This window comes from Gasterosteus aculeatus, chromosome 12, assembly GCF_964276395.1.
Source record: "Gasterosteus aculeatus chromosome 12, fGasAcu3.hap1.1, whole genome shotgun sequence".
Classification (NCBI taxonomy): domain Eukaryota; kingdom Metazoa; phylum Chordata; class Actinopteri; order Perciformes; family Gasterosteidae; genus Gasterosteus; species Gasterosteus aculeatus.
The window spans coordinates 14,105,321-14,120,676 of NC_135700.1; the positions used below are offsets into that span (position 1 = coordinate 14,105,321).

Genomic DNA, 15,356 nt, shown 5'->3' on the forward strand with positions numbered 1-15,356 from the left:
ATTACAACTTTAACAGTGTATAATTAAAACTCTTTTATCGTTTAGTTTTTCATGTTTTATTGTTTCACAGATGTCCTAGTTGTCCACCATGTAGAACTACAGTCAGTGCTTTTTCTTATATTTCCTTAAATGATTAATTATAACTGGCCGAAATAAACAACGTATTTTTTTTTAATGGAATGATATTTATTGATAACATTAAACACATTTTTCCTACAGATACTCTGTCTAGAAATCAACCATCACTGTACATCAACTGACAGAACAACACATCCTATTCCCCAAAATAGAAACGGAAACAAACAAGGAGAAGATATCCCACCAAACCAAGACCTCATGCACCAATTCATTACCAAGTGAAAAAACCACACAGTACAGGCAGTTCAACTGGTTGTTAGAACATTGTGCAATTACAGACTCACCTCATTAAAACAAGTAACAAGACCATGTAAAAATTAGTAACTACCGTATAAACCCAGGAATAGCAAAGACTTCAATTGTCTGCATATGCCTGTTTTTTTTTTCTTCCTTTGGAACAATATAGAAAAGAAAACATCCATCTTTGCATTCATTCGACATGCAACAGATCCTATTGAGCGGAGCTTTTCTCTCTTTCCAGTAGTTTCTCAATGAACGGATTATTCTTTTATGATCGTACGTGTGCAGCACAATGTCCAGAGGTGCAGCCAATGCTTCAGGTTGATTGGTGCTCTTGTGTGAAGTGTTGTTCAAGGCTACGGAGAGGGAGGCGTCTTTAGAGAATTACAGGATCCGCCCTGGCTACTGCCTGTAGTCCCTTGGTACTGCAAAGTAGAGTCAAGCGGGCGTCGTTATCAAGCTGGTCATCTTGAAACTTCCAAATAAATGTACCACCCACTCACAGTTATAAATTGGGCATAGGAAACACTAAATAAATCCCATTTGGCATTATTTCTGGGGAATAGATACTTTGCCCATTTTATTTACCAACTGGGAAGACAAAAATACAAACATTTCTGAGTGACTTACATGGTAAACAAACATGGAGACCTGCCTTATTTTTAAAAATAATGTTATTTTAGGACTGCTGTCATTACAGTTTCAGGAATGGTTTTAGGATGAGAGGATTCAGCTCCTTTAAATGAGATTAATTGGGAGGAAATAAGTAATAAACAGGGTTTCTCGAGGCTTTAATATAAATTTCAAAGTAGCCTACTAAATAGTCATATAGCCGCGTAAAAAAAACATTAAAAGCTCAATTTCCAGTTTTCTATCGTTGTCTCCTTGTCTTACTTTGCAAAAGAGAAACCTTTGATATGCACACAATGCACACAATGAAGGCCTTTTCTTATAGATAGATACCATCCGTCAGCTTCTCAGCAACACTTCCTCTTCTCTGCTGTAAGAATATAATCTTCTTAGTTATCCGTCTCATCCACTCTACTGCACCCCCGCCACCCTCCCCAAGGGTAGAGATTTGTATAATTGCATTTTTTTAATTCACCACATATTAAAAAAGTCCCCGCAGAGAGAAGAGCGGCTATTGTTTATAACCCTATACCAAATTTCAATTAATGTATTCATAGATAGACTTTTCTCTAATACTTGCTTGCTAGCAGCATGCCTAAGGGACACAACTTAAATGTATAAGAGCAGCTGTGACAGTGTTAGTTTTAACAGTGTGCATGCTAGGAAACACACGCGTCACAGAAATGTCACCTTACCTCGACAATTGGATGCCAGTGGGCAACAGGTTTTCGGGGACACGTGAGCATTTCACTCCAGTGGTTTCGGCCGAGGCTGTCTGCATCATTACCAACTCGGCACACACCAATGACCTCATTATGGCCCACTCTGTGGGTACAGGAGGGAGAGAGAGGACAAGGCATGTGATCAGAAGCCACCATGTGCTCCAAAAATAAAAATGCACCACATCTTGTGCGTGTGAAAATAGAAACAGTCCAACTATTTATGTGACAGAAACATCAATTTTATATATATATATATATATATATATATATATATATATATATATATTTGTAGAAGTTCCTTACCGGTCATAGTCCATCACTGCAATTAAAAGGCTGATCTGCTCTATATTTTCTGGAGGGACATCAAAGACAATGGCCTCGTTATAGACGGGATTCAAGGTGTTCCTTTTTGTAGATGTCTTCCTCTTCTTCAGTCTGCGACCATCACACATTAGTGAAACCTTCACATATGGATCTGTAATGGTGAGAGAAACGGGAAGATGTTCATTTCCATTCAGGAGACCAGTGAGACTCCATAGTTATAAGTAGTATCAGCTTCCAAATTACCAGATGCACCAGTGATGTCCATGGCCTTGAGATTGCGAGCCTTTATCAAGGTAATTGTCAATCTGCCGGCAGTAGGCAAGTAGCAGAGTGAAAACATCAGATCCCCGAGATCCACATTATCCTGAAAGACAACACAAAACACATTTACTCTATTATAGGTTTATCTTTGATACTGCTATTTTTCCTTTTAAGTATGACAATTGTTTGTTATGCAAATATGTATTGTGTTTGAAAGCAACTTCACTCTATAAATTATATTACTGAGATTATTTATAGTAATGCTGCTTTTCACTATTTTTTACACCAGTTGGAGGGGACAAATAGTGGTTGTGTCCAAATGACATTTGGTTACAGGATTGAAACATCTTCCTCTCTCGTCCTTCTGTCACTTTGCTCAAATAAAAGCCTCCCACATTTCACCTAACACGGAGACTTCTGTTCAGCTGCAGAAAGGCAGAAGCTTACTTCACACTTGCTCTTAAAATAACATAACCGAGGACGTGAGAACCAGGAAAGCACACAAACATGTCTGGTGAAGACAACTCCTCCTGCAGTAGAATCTCGCCCTGATATACTGGTTTGTAAACGAGATGGCCTTTGTATTATTAATTATTACATTCTATTAACTTTCACATTTTTTAGCCAAATGAAAATATGTGCAGTATGCTTAAAGATTTTACTAAGTTACACATAGTATAAAATACAGTGCAATAATATGTGTATTTGCCCCAAAAATGTCATACTCTATGTCCTCTCCATTTCTCGCTTAGCTTTATGTACCACTGTCTGCCAAGCATTATTGTCTTTTTCTGTTACATGGTAGTGTTTTTTTATGTGCATTGTGTGTGTGTGTGTGTGTGTGTGTGTGTGTGTGTGTGTATGTGTATTTCTTGTGTGTGTGTGAGTCTGCGAAAGAGAAAGAGAAGTAAGAAAGATAGAGAGAGAGAAAGAAGCAAAGAGAAAAAGAGTTCCTGCCTGAGACCTAAATTGACATTTATCTTTGTTACAATCAACCTCCCCTAATGTTGCAATGCGCACACACTGAGCTTGTTCATGTCCCAGCTCAGTGAAAGGAAAAAACAATCAATCCGCCAAAATAATAACTTAAACAATGAAGCAAATCCCATTTAATTGTATTGATTTGTAATTGTATTACACAAGGTCGTGTTGGCGTGCCGTTGCGGTTCTCAAAAATAAAAATATTCAAAGACATTTCTTTCAATTACAGAGCTACACACGCCAAATCTGGCACTGAAAACAAACCATATGGTCAATCCCATCAGCACTGACGATTTAATAATACTATCGTTCTTAACAACTAAGTAAAAGAATAGACAGTGATCATTCTTTCTTCTGCATTCAATATTTACTGTCGTACTTCTGAACTGGTGGCGAAAGATAATTAGCTTGTTTATGAGTGTATTTGTGTGGGGCACGTGTGCAAATGTCTGAAAACAAGCAGCTGCGCAAGTGTGCGAGTCTGTGTGTACCATGTGTGTGTGCGTATGTCTGTGTGCGTGTGTGTGCGTGTGCACGCACATGAGCTGACTGTAGCGAGAAACCAAAAAAAAAAACTGTGAAGGAATGAATAGCTGTCACTGTATTTCTCAAGTCCCCATTGCCACCTGTCATATGCAAGTATATCCCAACCGTACAGCAGCAGGGTGAACGCGGTGGTAAGCTATCGAGTCACGGTTGTTGGTTGAAACCCGCCCGGTGGCAGGCGTCCTCTACGTGGAGCACACAATCCTTCCTGCGGTCAAACGTCCCCCTGGTGGGGCGAATGCTTTGCCTTGATGTGAGAGTGTTGTTGCTGTATTTTGCTTTTTCAGAGGTTGGATATAATGCATTTGTGCATGGCGCTCTACTTTTCCTACCCCAGTCTGCCATGATCTCTCAAGGTGGTCTTAAGGTGGTGCACTTTGCCTCTGTGGAGTTTTTAGGATTTATTGGAGGCTAAAGACTAAGAGGTGCAAACAGTTACACAGTGTGACACAAGTACAACATGCAGACAGAGAGTAGTCACCCTGCTGCCCCTCAAGCTACAAATGCTACATCTACATACTACACAGTAACGTTACAAATGAACACTTGAATATTGTTGTTCACTGGTTTTGTAGTTTACAATAAACTAAATGTACTTTTCCATTTTTTTCTCCAATATTGAAAGAGCCGTAAATTGAGCTTAGCTATTAAACTTACACCAACTAAAGATACTAAATATTTTCTTCTATGATTTTAATGCAGTTGTCTTCTAACTTTCTCTAGATCTGAGCACCTTCTCTTCCATCTCCTATGCACACTGTAATATGAGGCTAGATTATCCGTCTACACCATACGAATGTTAATTAATTAATTCTTTCAAAATTAAAATGCATTTATTTTGTTTTTTTCAAGAACTCAATACCCAGTTAGACTTTGTATGCAGAGTGAAAGTGGGACACGTCTGCTGTTTTTGTGCATGTGCCAACTGTCGTTATGTCATTATGGCTTATACAGTATCGAGATTGGCCTATATGTGGAGTACATGTCGGATTCTCGCCTTCAGAATGAAAGGATGTTATTTTTTGATCGGATGTACTCCACTGTGCCGAAGCTTCAGTCTCCTCCCTGGACTCCTCCCACCACTGTAGCCATTCCTCTTGCTAAAGGAGCCACAATGTTAACTAATGTGATTATGGAAATTGTTTCTGACATTCACGGTGCAAATTCATCAACTGTTAATATAATAATCGTCCTCAAAGACAAAGATATATACACTGCTATGTACCGTCATTTCCAATACCTTTCTGAGCGTGAATGCTACATTACCATTCAGATTCAGTCATGTCAAATAGTGTAAAATATTATTTTTGGCATGACATAGATGTGGTTTATTTTTATGAATAAGGTATATTGTAACGAGTATGTAACATACGAGTATGTAACATGTAACAGGCAATTGTAGATGGTTATAAAGCTGTTACACAGATTCACCACAATCAAAACACGTTCTACAGATGCCGCCAAACTTGAATCAAGTTTCATAGACAAAAGAAAAAACAATACAGAAATGTATATAATAATATATAATTTCAGGTTTTACATGGTTGCGCTTTTACATTTAACAGGTTTCTTTACCCGGCTAAATTATTGATATATCAGGATAGCACTGTTCCTGTATTTAACTCTGATTGACAGTTTGATTAGTAAGTCAGTGCAATTCAGGTTATTAAGGTACAAAGGGTATTTAACATTGACAAGGGACACACAGAGACACAGCAGCTAAATCCCAAGGTGCCAGGTTGCTTTATAACTGCACATTATGGAATTTATTATATTTCTCTGCTTCATGTAAGGTACATTATACTGTTTTCTTAAGGAAAACAGTATAGTGCAACTTGGTAATCTTAACTGGGTGAGTTTGATTGGCTATGATAACCGTCATGAACATTTCCCTTAACCAACAATGTGGTCAACATTTGTGAATTCTTCAACATTGCCTAATATATGTCCAGCAGCACAATAAACCTTTGCAGTCAGATAGGTATCAAACAACTTCCACATTAGTTAAAGTGAAATGTTATTGTTGCAGATATAACCGAGGGCAGGAGCTATGGGAATTTAACACACCATGAAGTTTCACACTCATTGATCTTGCTTGGTTGACGTCCCAAGAATGTAATGAATTGTCTGCAGCAATCAAGCGCCCGGGTTCCTATTAATTCCACTGAAGCCTGCTATGAAGACAGAGACCAATGGTGCATTACACTTAGATGAGCTCTCACACACCGAGATGCCTGTCAATGAAGCGATCACTGAAAGCATGTCCAAAAATATTTATGTTTTGTCTATTTCACAAAACGCTTTTCATATATTTCAGTTGTAGGCATATAATGTGTCTTAGCAAAAATAATCAAAAACATGTAACTGTGACTTCTGTAGATATTGACAAAACAATAGTAATGTGAAATTGGAAATTAGTGAAAGTTTGACACTCAAGTGCTCAAGTTTACACAAATCATCTCTTCTTCTTCTACTTCTTGTTCTTCTTCTTCATTACCTTGATCTAAATATCCACTTGGTTCTCAGAAAGATAAATGTGCACGATTGCACATGCAAGAACGCAAAGTCAATAACACGCTGAGGGAAATTGAATCCCATTGACTTAAGGCAGTCTTGTCCTAGATTTTTAATTTACATATATTTAAAAAACTTGCGGTCCCAGCCGAGGGGGCTGAATTTAGAGTGGTAGTAGAGAACAGTTAATGGTTTTCGTCATGCAAATTTATTTCTTTCTTTATCCATAGCAACTGCCTGATGTGATGAGTTATCTGATATGAAAAGGGAATATATTTTAATCGGCAGAGATTTGTTGTCTTCATTAATTGCTCCTCCATAAATCAAATGTATAAAAGTTGTAATACATCACTAGATATCCCTGAGACGTTGGATTTTGGAGATGATTGTAATGGCAAGTCTGTAAAACGGTGGAGACAAGGATTTAGTCCACCATGAACAGATTATTTCACATAATGCTGCAAGACTTAATCCCTTTTGAAACCCCTTTTCTTTAAAGTGAGACCTATTAACCTGATATACAAACTAAGGTGCTCAGCTAAGTGTGTTAATAAAGACGGTCAACTTAATTTGCATTTCAAGTCTTTGGAAGTCATTCAAAGTCCTGTTATCATTCGTCACATACAGAAGCACATTAACTAGGTTAATTTAGAGGTTAAGAAACCAAAACTAGTTTGTAAGGTTCTTCATGAAAAATATTGTTTGGTTTAAAAGAAGTACGTAATTTGAATTACACATATCAGTTAGGTTTTTACATTGGAAATAAGCAGCAGGCCCCTGGAAGTAATTTGTTCATCTGACCTATCCGTACACTGTCCTTGTCTGCATATGGATTGTCTGTCTCTTTGGGTCACCTGACCTCATAGAGTCAAATGTAGCTGCAGTGTAAAATGAGGTATTAGAGAGAAAAAAAATGCACAGTAAAAAGCAGCAGGTCATTACCACTCCATTTGTTGATATTAGGCTGTGTGCTGATATAAACTATCCATTTAAGCCAAATATGTCCCTCTCAATAACAAGAAATCAGACTTTTGCCCTTTGTGGTATAGATAAGCTAAATGTAACAGATCTTGTCTAATTGAGCATGACACCATATTGAACATAAGTTGACTCACCGAGGAGACGTACTGGATGTCCCGGCAGAGTTTCGTCTCCCTGGGGAAATCGGCCAGATCCAGGAAGTTGTCCACCACCACTTGGCCAATAATGTCGTGGCGTGAAAAACGGTCAAAGTCATAGACACTGAAGTGCAGCTTACGTGTGGGAAGCTCAGAGTACGCAACGGGAAACAGGAAGACCTCATCAAACACAGGATTCAGCGTCTTGCGGTGCACCTTGGTCTGGTGCTTGGTCTGACGATCAGGGAGAAGGTAGATCTTAACATAAGGGTCAGAGGTACCTGAAAAGTCCTTGGCGGGCAGTTCCTCTGCTTTGTGGATCTTAACTATTAACTGTTCCAGGTCGCAGTCAAATTTGAGGATGAAGTGGAGGCACCCACAGCCCCCGCCTCTGCGACTCCCTTCATCTCCCTCAAGGGAGCGCTGTTTGTAGAGTTCTGGTTTGAGACGACCGAGGCCTAGTCCCATTCCAGTGAGAGAGTCCTGCCTTTGGAACTGAGCGACGTTGAAGTCTGGGTTGGAAAGGTTCATGTGCCTGCGAATGGACCCTTGTCTGTTGGCAGAGAAAAACGACAGAAATCTCAATGCATAATCCATGAATTGATTCATAATGGACTATTCTGTCCTTCACAATTTACACACAGTGGTATTATAGGACGTACTTTGCCCTATATTTAGTAGGGCAGAAAGCTGTGTAAAATGAAAGTAGCTGCCATGAAGGAGACCAGAGTTCAAGTCCTGTCACAGACCTGCAATTGGTGTTGAGAGCCATGAGTAGGTTAGAATACCAATGAATGTGGCAGCACATGTTTACCAAAATCAAGTAGTGCTGTTAAAAGACAAAAAAACGTAACTAAAAATTTTACTCACCCTATTTCAGATGTTAAGTTGCCAGAGGTTTGGGGATCAGTGGTCTGTCTCTGCATACGAGGGTTGGTGTTAACCCCATTTTCACGGCTTTTAGTCTGGGCATCCAGTGGGATATCCGGAGATGTGTGACTGATCTTCATAGCTGCCTCAGGTGTGGCCACGACCACAGGTGGTGGTGATACTGGAGTTGATGGAGCCTCCACTGACACCACAGATGCCACAGGAGTGGGCTCCCTGGCGATGGAGCAGTGTGATGACTCACGGCGGTTGAGAGGCAGGGGGTCCACGGCTGTGTAAACTGGCTGCCTGGGTGAAAGGTGCGAGTGCAGAGGGCTCATTATCGGGTTGAGGTGCCCATGGGCCTCCTTGGTGGTGGGGGAGAGAACACGCTCCCTCCATGGTATCCAGCAGAGCTTCCAGGACACAAACAGGGAGACGCCAAACAGGGCCAGGCCACAGGCAGTCACTACCAGTGACAACAGACTCACCGATATGTCTGAGAAGGTGAGAAGATGGACAGAAAATAAGGATCCGGCAGTGAATTATGTTCTCTTCATGATTTGTTGCAAAGCTATCCCTTCAACACTTCATTATCACCACCATCATTGGCTATTTTGCCACCTTACAGTTTTTAAATCGCTTGCCAGGATTTTCAATAAAGAAACTAGAATATAACTTCAGCATATTTCTTATATTTCATGCATGTTACACATTTTATTATTTATTATTTTGAATAATATAATAGTGTTTTCTTCTGTAGTAGTACCTGAAAAAAATGCGCAACATGAATGAATGTCAGTATACAAGCTCTACAGCAGTATTACACCAGTTTTTTTAAAGATAATATAATACAGAAAGAATGTATTTCTGACATTAGTTATTTTTAAGACTACTGTAACTCTAAAGGTACAAGCATCATACGCATTCTACATGCTCTGGTCCCTCCATCTCTGTTCTTCTATGCATGAGTTAGTTTCCTCAAGGTGAAGATGTTTGGAAGTGCTGGTCATTGTAATCATTGAAGAATATGATTACAGCAGAATGTTCATGTTTATTTTGGTCAAAACAAAGTCTTCAAATGCACAATATGGGTTATTGGACTACATCTCAATCCAATCGTATTTAAGGCAGTGGGAGAGAAAAAAACAAAAGACATCAATCAACTTACGATGACAGTGTGTCAAAATAATGGCTGGCACTGCAAATATTGTTCTGAATTCGAATAAGCCTTAATAACAGCTGTGTCCATTTGGCCATTGAGAGCATATAGAACATATATTGCCATGCGCAGCATTTTCTGTACATGGTTTGTTTTGAAATACCTGCCATGTGGTTTTTACTTTGCCTAATGTATTGGCACATATTTGTTTTCAAGTCTAACATAACACCGTACTCACATGTCCCTTGCAATACAGGGAATCAGGCGCTCTTTCCTGGGATAACTTATTTATGTTAAATGCTAAAGTACAGGTTAGCTCTGTTTTATAATAATACTATACTACCGGGCTGCAAAAAGACTGCTGAAGCCATGGTTTAAAAAACTGTGTGGGTGGGCTAGAATAGCAATGATGTATTAGAATTTTTTTACAAAGCCCCTCATATTGGAATGAAAAACTGCCCAAACTAACAAGCAACCAATTTATACGCCATTCTGTGAGAATATGGAACTGTGGTCACAGGTTTGCAAACTGAAATAAGCCTCTCCCTTCTTTCTATATGGAAGAACCCAGTGAAGTAAAATTAAAGAAATATTAAAATTACATCACATTTGTATGGAAAGGAGTAATTATTACGGCTACCAACAACCCTTTTAATGTTCATATAGGCCTGTAGGCACTATATTAACATGAATCATCAATAATAATGTCCTTTAAAGATTTTGATATTGTATTTATTCATGATACTGAATTAGTAGCATCATATCAGCCAATTGACTTTTATACAAATAGCTTAACAGATTGTGATCTTTTCACAACATCATTGATGTCCAATGTTGGGGATATAAATTGCATTTCTCTATGATGCTAAATAATTAGTTAGTTATTAATTCAGAATATTTGACACCCTTTTTTTATGCACTTCACGTCTCTGCTTAGCATTCTATGCACCTTTGAAGTGACATGCCTCTATAGCTTCTGTGCTGTTTACTACATTGAAAGTACAGGCTCCTGCAAGGTGTGTTTTTAATACCATCAGTCCACTATATCAGGGTTGCCCGATGGGTTGACCGCCAAGGCGGTGCCGGTAGATCGCCTGCCATTGATGAACAAATCCTGTCCCGTCAATTGTGCACAGTCGACCGCGGAACCTAACGGAAAACTAATGCTAATGCTCGTTAATTAACATGCATATCAGTTTAATGTCAGTTAGACTTTATGTTACACCACATTTAAAGACCCTGTCGTTTCAGCAGCAACAAATCTCCAAAGACTTTGACAATAATAGTTCTGTGTGACTTTTCCTCCAAATCCAATCTTGTTTCTGTGTGTGGGCGCTGTCATTAGACCTCACGCAGGAACTCAGACAATCTGTCCTTTCTGTGCTTGGAGATCCTGTCAATACCAGAAAATGTGTGATTTTGGAGGATAATGTGGTGAAATAGAGGCACTTGCCATCTGAGGACACTGAGCACACAGTGAGCTCGACGGGCCTCCTGCAGAGGTCCGCTAGCAACGATCTATAGACAGTTGAAGGGAATCAGAGACTGTATCACCACAAAGAGGGTGTAGCAATTTTAGAATAGAGGACTCTCAAAGAGGGAATGGTGTAGGAGTCAAAAAGGTGTTGAAGAAGCAATGTACAAACTTCTACCGCTTTAGATGTTGTTGTTTGCCATTATCATTTCTTTGCATTTATTAGTTGAAAATTGTCGGCTTGTTTTAGAACATTTGAGATTTTTTTTTTTTTGCCTACAGATATAGACACGTTTAAGTGAAGTGCGGTAAGTGAAGCCATGAAGTTCCTCAAAGTCGCATTCTCTCTTCTGGCCATCTGGAGAGTAATAATTCTTGATTAAAACTCAATAAATATTGTAAACATGAGTTTAGGGTTTCCTTTTTTAGCTTTATCTCCTTAATTATAGCACGATGTTCATTTAGTAAATGATGGTCCAGTTTAGAATAAACAGTGAAACAGGGTATGCTTGAGGTCACTGTTACCTTTTCATTGACAGCCCGCTACAACCAGAGGTGTATGAAGCAGTTCTACATTAATACGTCTTTATGTCCAAATATGGTCAATTCATTAACTGGTTGCAAAAAAACAAGATGGCGGCGGACAAAATCCTAGATGGCGATTGGCCATAACGCCGAACTTGGGACATAACAGCAGTCCACAAACCAAAGGAATGTTCAGGGTGTTTGGGAAAACATCATGTGCAGGGGCCACAAAGACGCCCATCCGCCGCGCTCCTCCCTCGGATTATCTTTCTGCTACAGCTCCATTAACTTTTACCATTGTAGGTCCCTGAAAATGCCAAATCATGATAATGTTGAATTTCGAGCATGTTTGTGAAAAACAGATGAATTTTTATTCATTGTCAAAACTAAAATTGAGCCTTATAGGAAAGCCACCCAGATAGCCAACTCCACTGAAACATGTAAATTGAATATTCAAACTGGAAAAGGAAAGGCAGAAAGATGATGTATGAGGGAATGAGGCGAGAGCTGGCAGGAACATAGGAAATTAGTAGAAGGGAAATGTTGAAGGAAAGAGGGGCAGAGGGACAGGGGAGTCGTGGGGATTCATAATGGATTTTCATTTGTAGAGGAATGATTGATGATAATGCAAACTAATGGAAGCAAAATGAAGGTATGAGGAGGATTGCAGTTAGTGTGCCTTCTTGCTCGATCAATCTCCTGCACAAACGCACTGACACACACACGCACACACACATCTTACAACATTCCCTTGAAGACGGTCATTATAGATGACAAGTGTCACTATGTGGTCACGTTAATTATTCATATGGGACTGGATATCCGTCGTCGTATTACAAAACGGTAAGATGAAGACTTAAGTTGTAAACTTTCAAAGAAGTAGAATATAGTTGGAATGCGACGATATGGAAGAGCAGGTCGAAGCGCTACTCATGGAGCAGGGAGGAGAGTAGCCTTTGTGCAGGCGTAGCCTATGTGATGTGCAATACTGCGACTGCACGATATCCACTCCTGGCATCCGTGCACGTGTGTCAAGAATGAACTGGCGTAATATCACATAGTCGGACTTACTTCAAATAGATTTTTTAAAAAGAAGTGTGCAATTTCACGACTAAAATGTGTCTCTCTGTGAAAACGAGAGCCCGATGCCGTGCAAGTGCATTTTGTTGCACAAAAAGCTTGATCATTTTAGATAGAATGATTTAGCTAGATAATTGGAAATGTGAGTGGGTAGAAACCAATCAAAAGGGTTTTCTTTGTGAAAGGGTTACATCCACTTTAACCCCCGTTGAGTTGTATGCGCAGAATGAAAGAAGATAAATGCGCGTTCACTTGAGATCAATGAAATGCAACGGTTGGATTACGCGTGTAAATGATGCTTTACCTGAATCCGTATAGCGTGGCCTGGCAAGGTCTCGGAAATAGTAGATAAAATCCAGGCAGTGTTCGTTCTGCACTTCCCCCTTCGAGCAAAGATCTGAGAGGAGTTCGAGTGCCTTTTGACAAATCTCGTCATCTCTGTCTCCAGGCATTTCCCACCAGCATCCTTATAAACGGAGTGTCTCTTAGGCGCAACCACCACTCCGACCGCCTTGCTGTCACTATTCCGCGCTACTCAACACGGCTTCTGGAGCCGACCACGCAACCGGCAGCGGCACGCCTACTCACGCGATGGAGACGCTCTACACTGGAGGAAACCAACCTATTCCAAGTGCTCCAGAATGCAAAAAGCGTTCTCCAGGTTTGGAAGACAAATAGTCAATAAAAACGTCCCCCTCGCGATGCTCTCGTTGAAAGCAACCGGTTGAATCCACGCGTCGCCACTGCGGCGTCGTGCGCTTTCCAGGGTGCTGAAATGTGTGTGCGCTACAGAGCAGGACTCTCGCTACGGTGAATAGCTGCACCGGGCGGTCCGCTGCAACAAGGTGCATCAGCACATCAGCTGTGAGAAGCTCAGGTAAAGGTTCACCAGCATTTGAGGGAGGGGTTGTTGGATTTGAGAGCGGTTCAACCTGCAGCAAAAACTACAGTGAACCTGATCTGGTTTTACGCGAAGGCACGTGGCCCATCTGATGATTTTTCTTCCGTTTTGTGAGATTGACTAATTGTTGTTTTACAAGACGTGTGTGCGTGTATCTGTCGTGTGTGTGTGTGTGTGTGTGTGAAAGAAAAAGAGAGAGAGAGGGATTTATTTTATCTTTCTGTCTTTTACTTTTTATTCTTCTGAATTGTTCCTGAATTGCCTAATTATAACTCCACGGATGAACTCCACAACTGCTGTCTAATCGAGAAACTACACAGGGGTGTTCGATATGTGCCACCTTGTGCCATTCCTGTGCTGAGGGCCAGCAGTGAGGACGTGCAGCTGTCCAATCTCACTAAAATCTATAGCACCAAAGAATGAAGAAATGGTTATTTGGGGGTTATAGGTGGTGGATATAACAGATCCTTCCAACGTCTTGAAATATCTGGACCGGCTGTGAGAATATTTTGTATTGGATGCTATAGTATGATTGACCACTTTTTGTTGTTTGAGAATAGGGATGACGATGGAGGATTTAAAGCAGAGGAGAACAGTCCGGACAGAACGGAACATGTCCAATATTTCTGTGGGCCCAGACCCTCAGGTCATTGGTGGAAGCAGGGGAGATGCAGCAGAAGGGGATTTTGCAGTGTTTTGCAGTGGGATTTTGCTTGTATATTTTTAACGTGTGTGTGTGTGTGTGTTAAACCGGATGTGTTGCAGTTTTGCCAATGTTTTACTAAGATTGGCCCTGGATGAAGTCCCATACTAAAATAAGTTTGGACTCCTGGTGCGCGGCCTCCTTCTCTGTATCCTCGACCCGCATGAGTTTAAATAAACACCCATTGGAACCAATGTAACCCAAATAGCCAACATCATTGCACAAGGAACTCTAGGTCGATGAAGACTATGGCTATGAAAATGTATGTGTTACTCTGATTGGCTTGTTTTCCCACAGAGCCCCCAAAAAACATGGTATTGGGGTTTACATGGTATCAAAGTAAAATACATATCCTTTGTTTTGTTTTTTGGAGGCGTGAGTTTTGTGAGTGGATAGACAAGTAGATGATGGAGTTAACAATTCTGTGGTCTTGTGTGTATTTTCGTTTGAAAAAAATATTCACACCGCAGAAGTCAGCTTTCTTGGTGTCCATGGCAACTGTAAAAGACAGAAGGCAGTCCGTAGCCCATTTCATCTCTTCCACTCTCTTCTGTCAGCCTCCTCCACACCATCATTCATGTTCTGTAATATGTTTTCTCCTCCCTCCATTGTAAACTAGCCCCTAATGTTTCCAAAAATTTGAATGTTCTCTCGACCTTTCTCCCCCCATTTATGTCTAAATCCGATTAATTTACTCCTGGACTGATCTATTTTTTGGTTTACCAGTCGGGATAAACAGATCAACATAATTGGGGCAGTCTTTATAAACACTGCACTCCCATAAGCTCTCTCGGCTTAAATGGAATGGGGATGGTGATCCAAAAATAATTTCAAATGATAATTTATGGATGGGTACATAGGAATAAATTAGTCTATTCCTAATCTACATCTTTAATCCTTGAATCAGCTAATCAATCAACTGTAGACTGTCGAACAAATGGACGGAAAATCATATTTTATGATTACACAATCAACAATTTGCACAGTGACAAAAGGAGGGGGTTCTATTGAGGACATCCCTCGTAGGACACAAGTGGGTGAGGCAACACGTTGTGTATCGTATTGCATCACTTGATAGAAAAATCTCATGGTGTATTGAAATGATTGGCGTGCTGATAACTATTTAAGCTTGCACAGTGATTACTTTCGATTGTCAAGTTTACCAAAGGC

General features: G+C 40.2%; 1 protein-coding gene across 1 annotated transcript; it reads right to left on the minus strand.

Annotated features, from left to right (window-relative positions):
* Positions 1–40: 40 nt before the first annotated feature.
* syt9a (synaptotagmin IXa) lies at positions 41–13,448 on the minus strand. Its single transcript, XM_040202903.2, has 7 exons — positions 12,887–13,448; positions 8,345–8,840; positions 7,472–8,027; positions 2,298–2,418; positions 2,034–2,205; positions 1,704–1,833; positions 41–803 (listed from the first exon to the last, which is right to left on the minus strand). Exons 1-7 carry the CDS (start codon positions 13,032–13,034, stop codon positions 735–737), a joined length of 1,692 nt encoding a protein of 563 aa, XP_040058837.1. The 5' UTR covers positions 13,035–13,448; the 3' UTR covers positions 41–734.
* Positions 13,449–15,356: the final 1,908 nt, after the last annotated feature.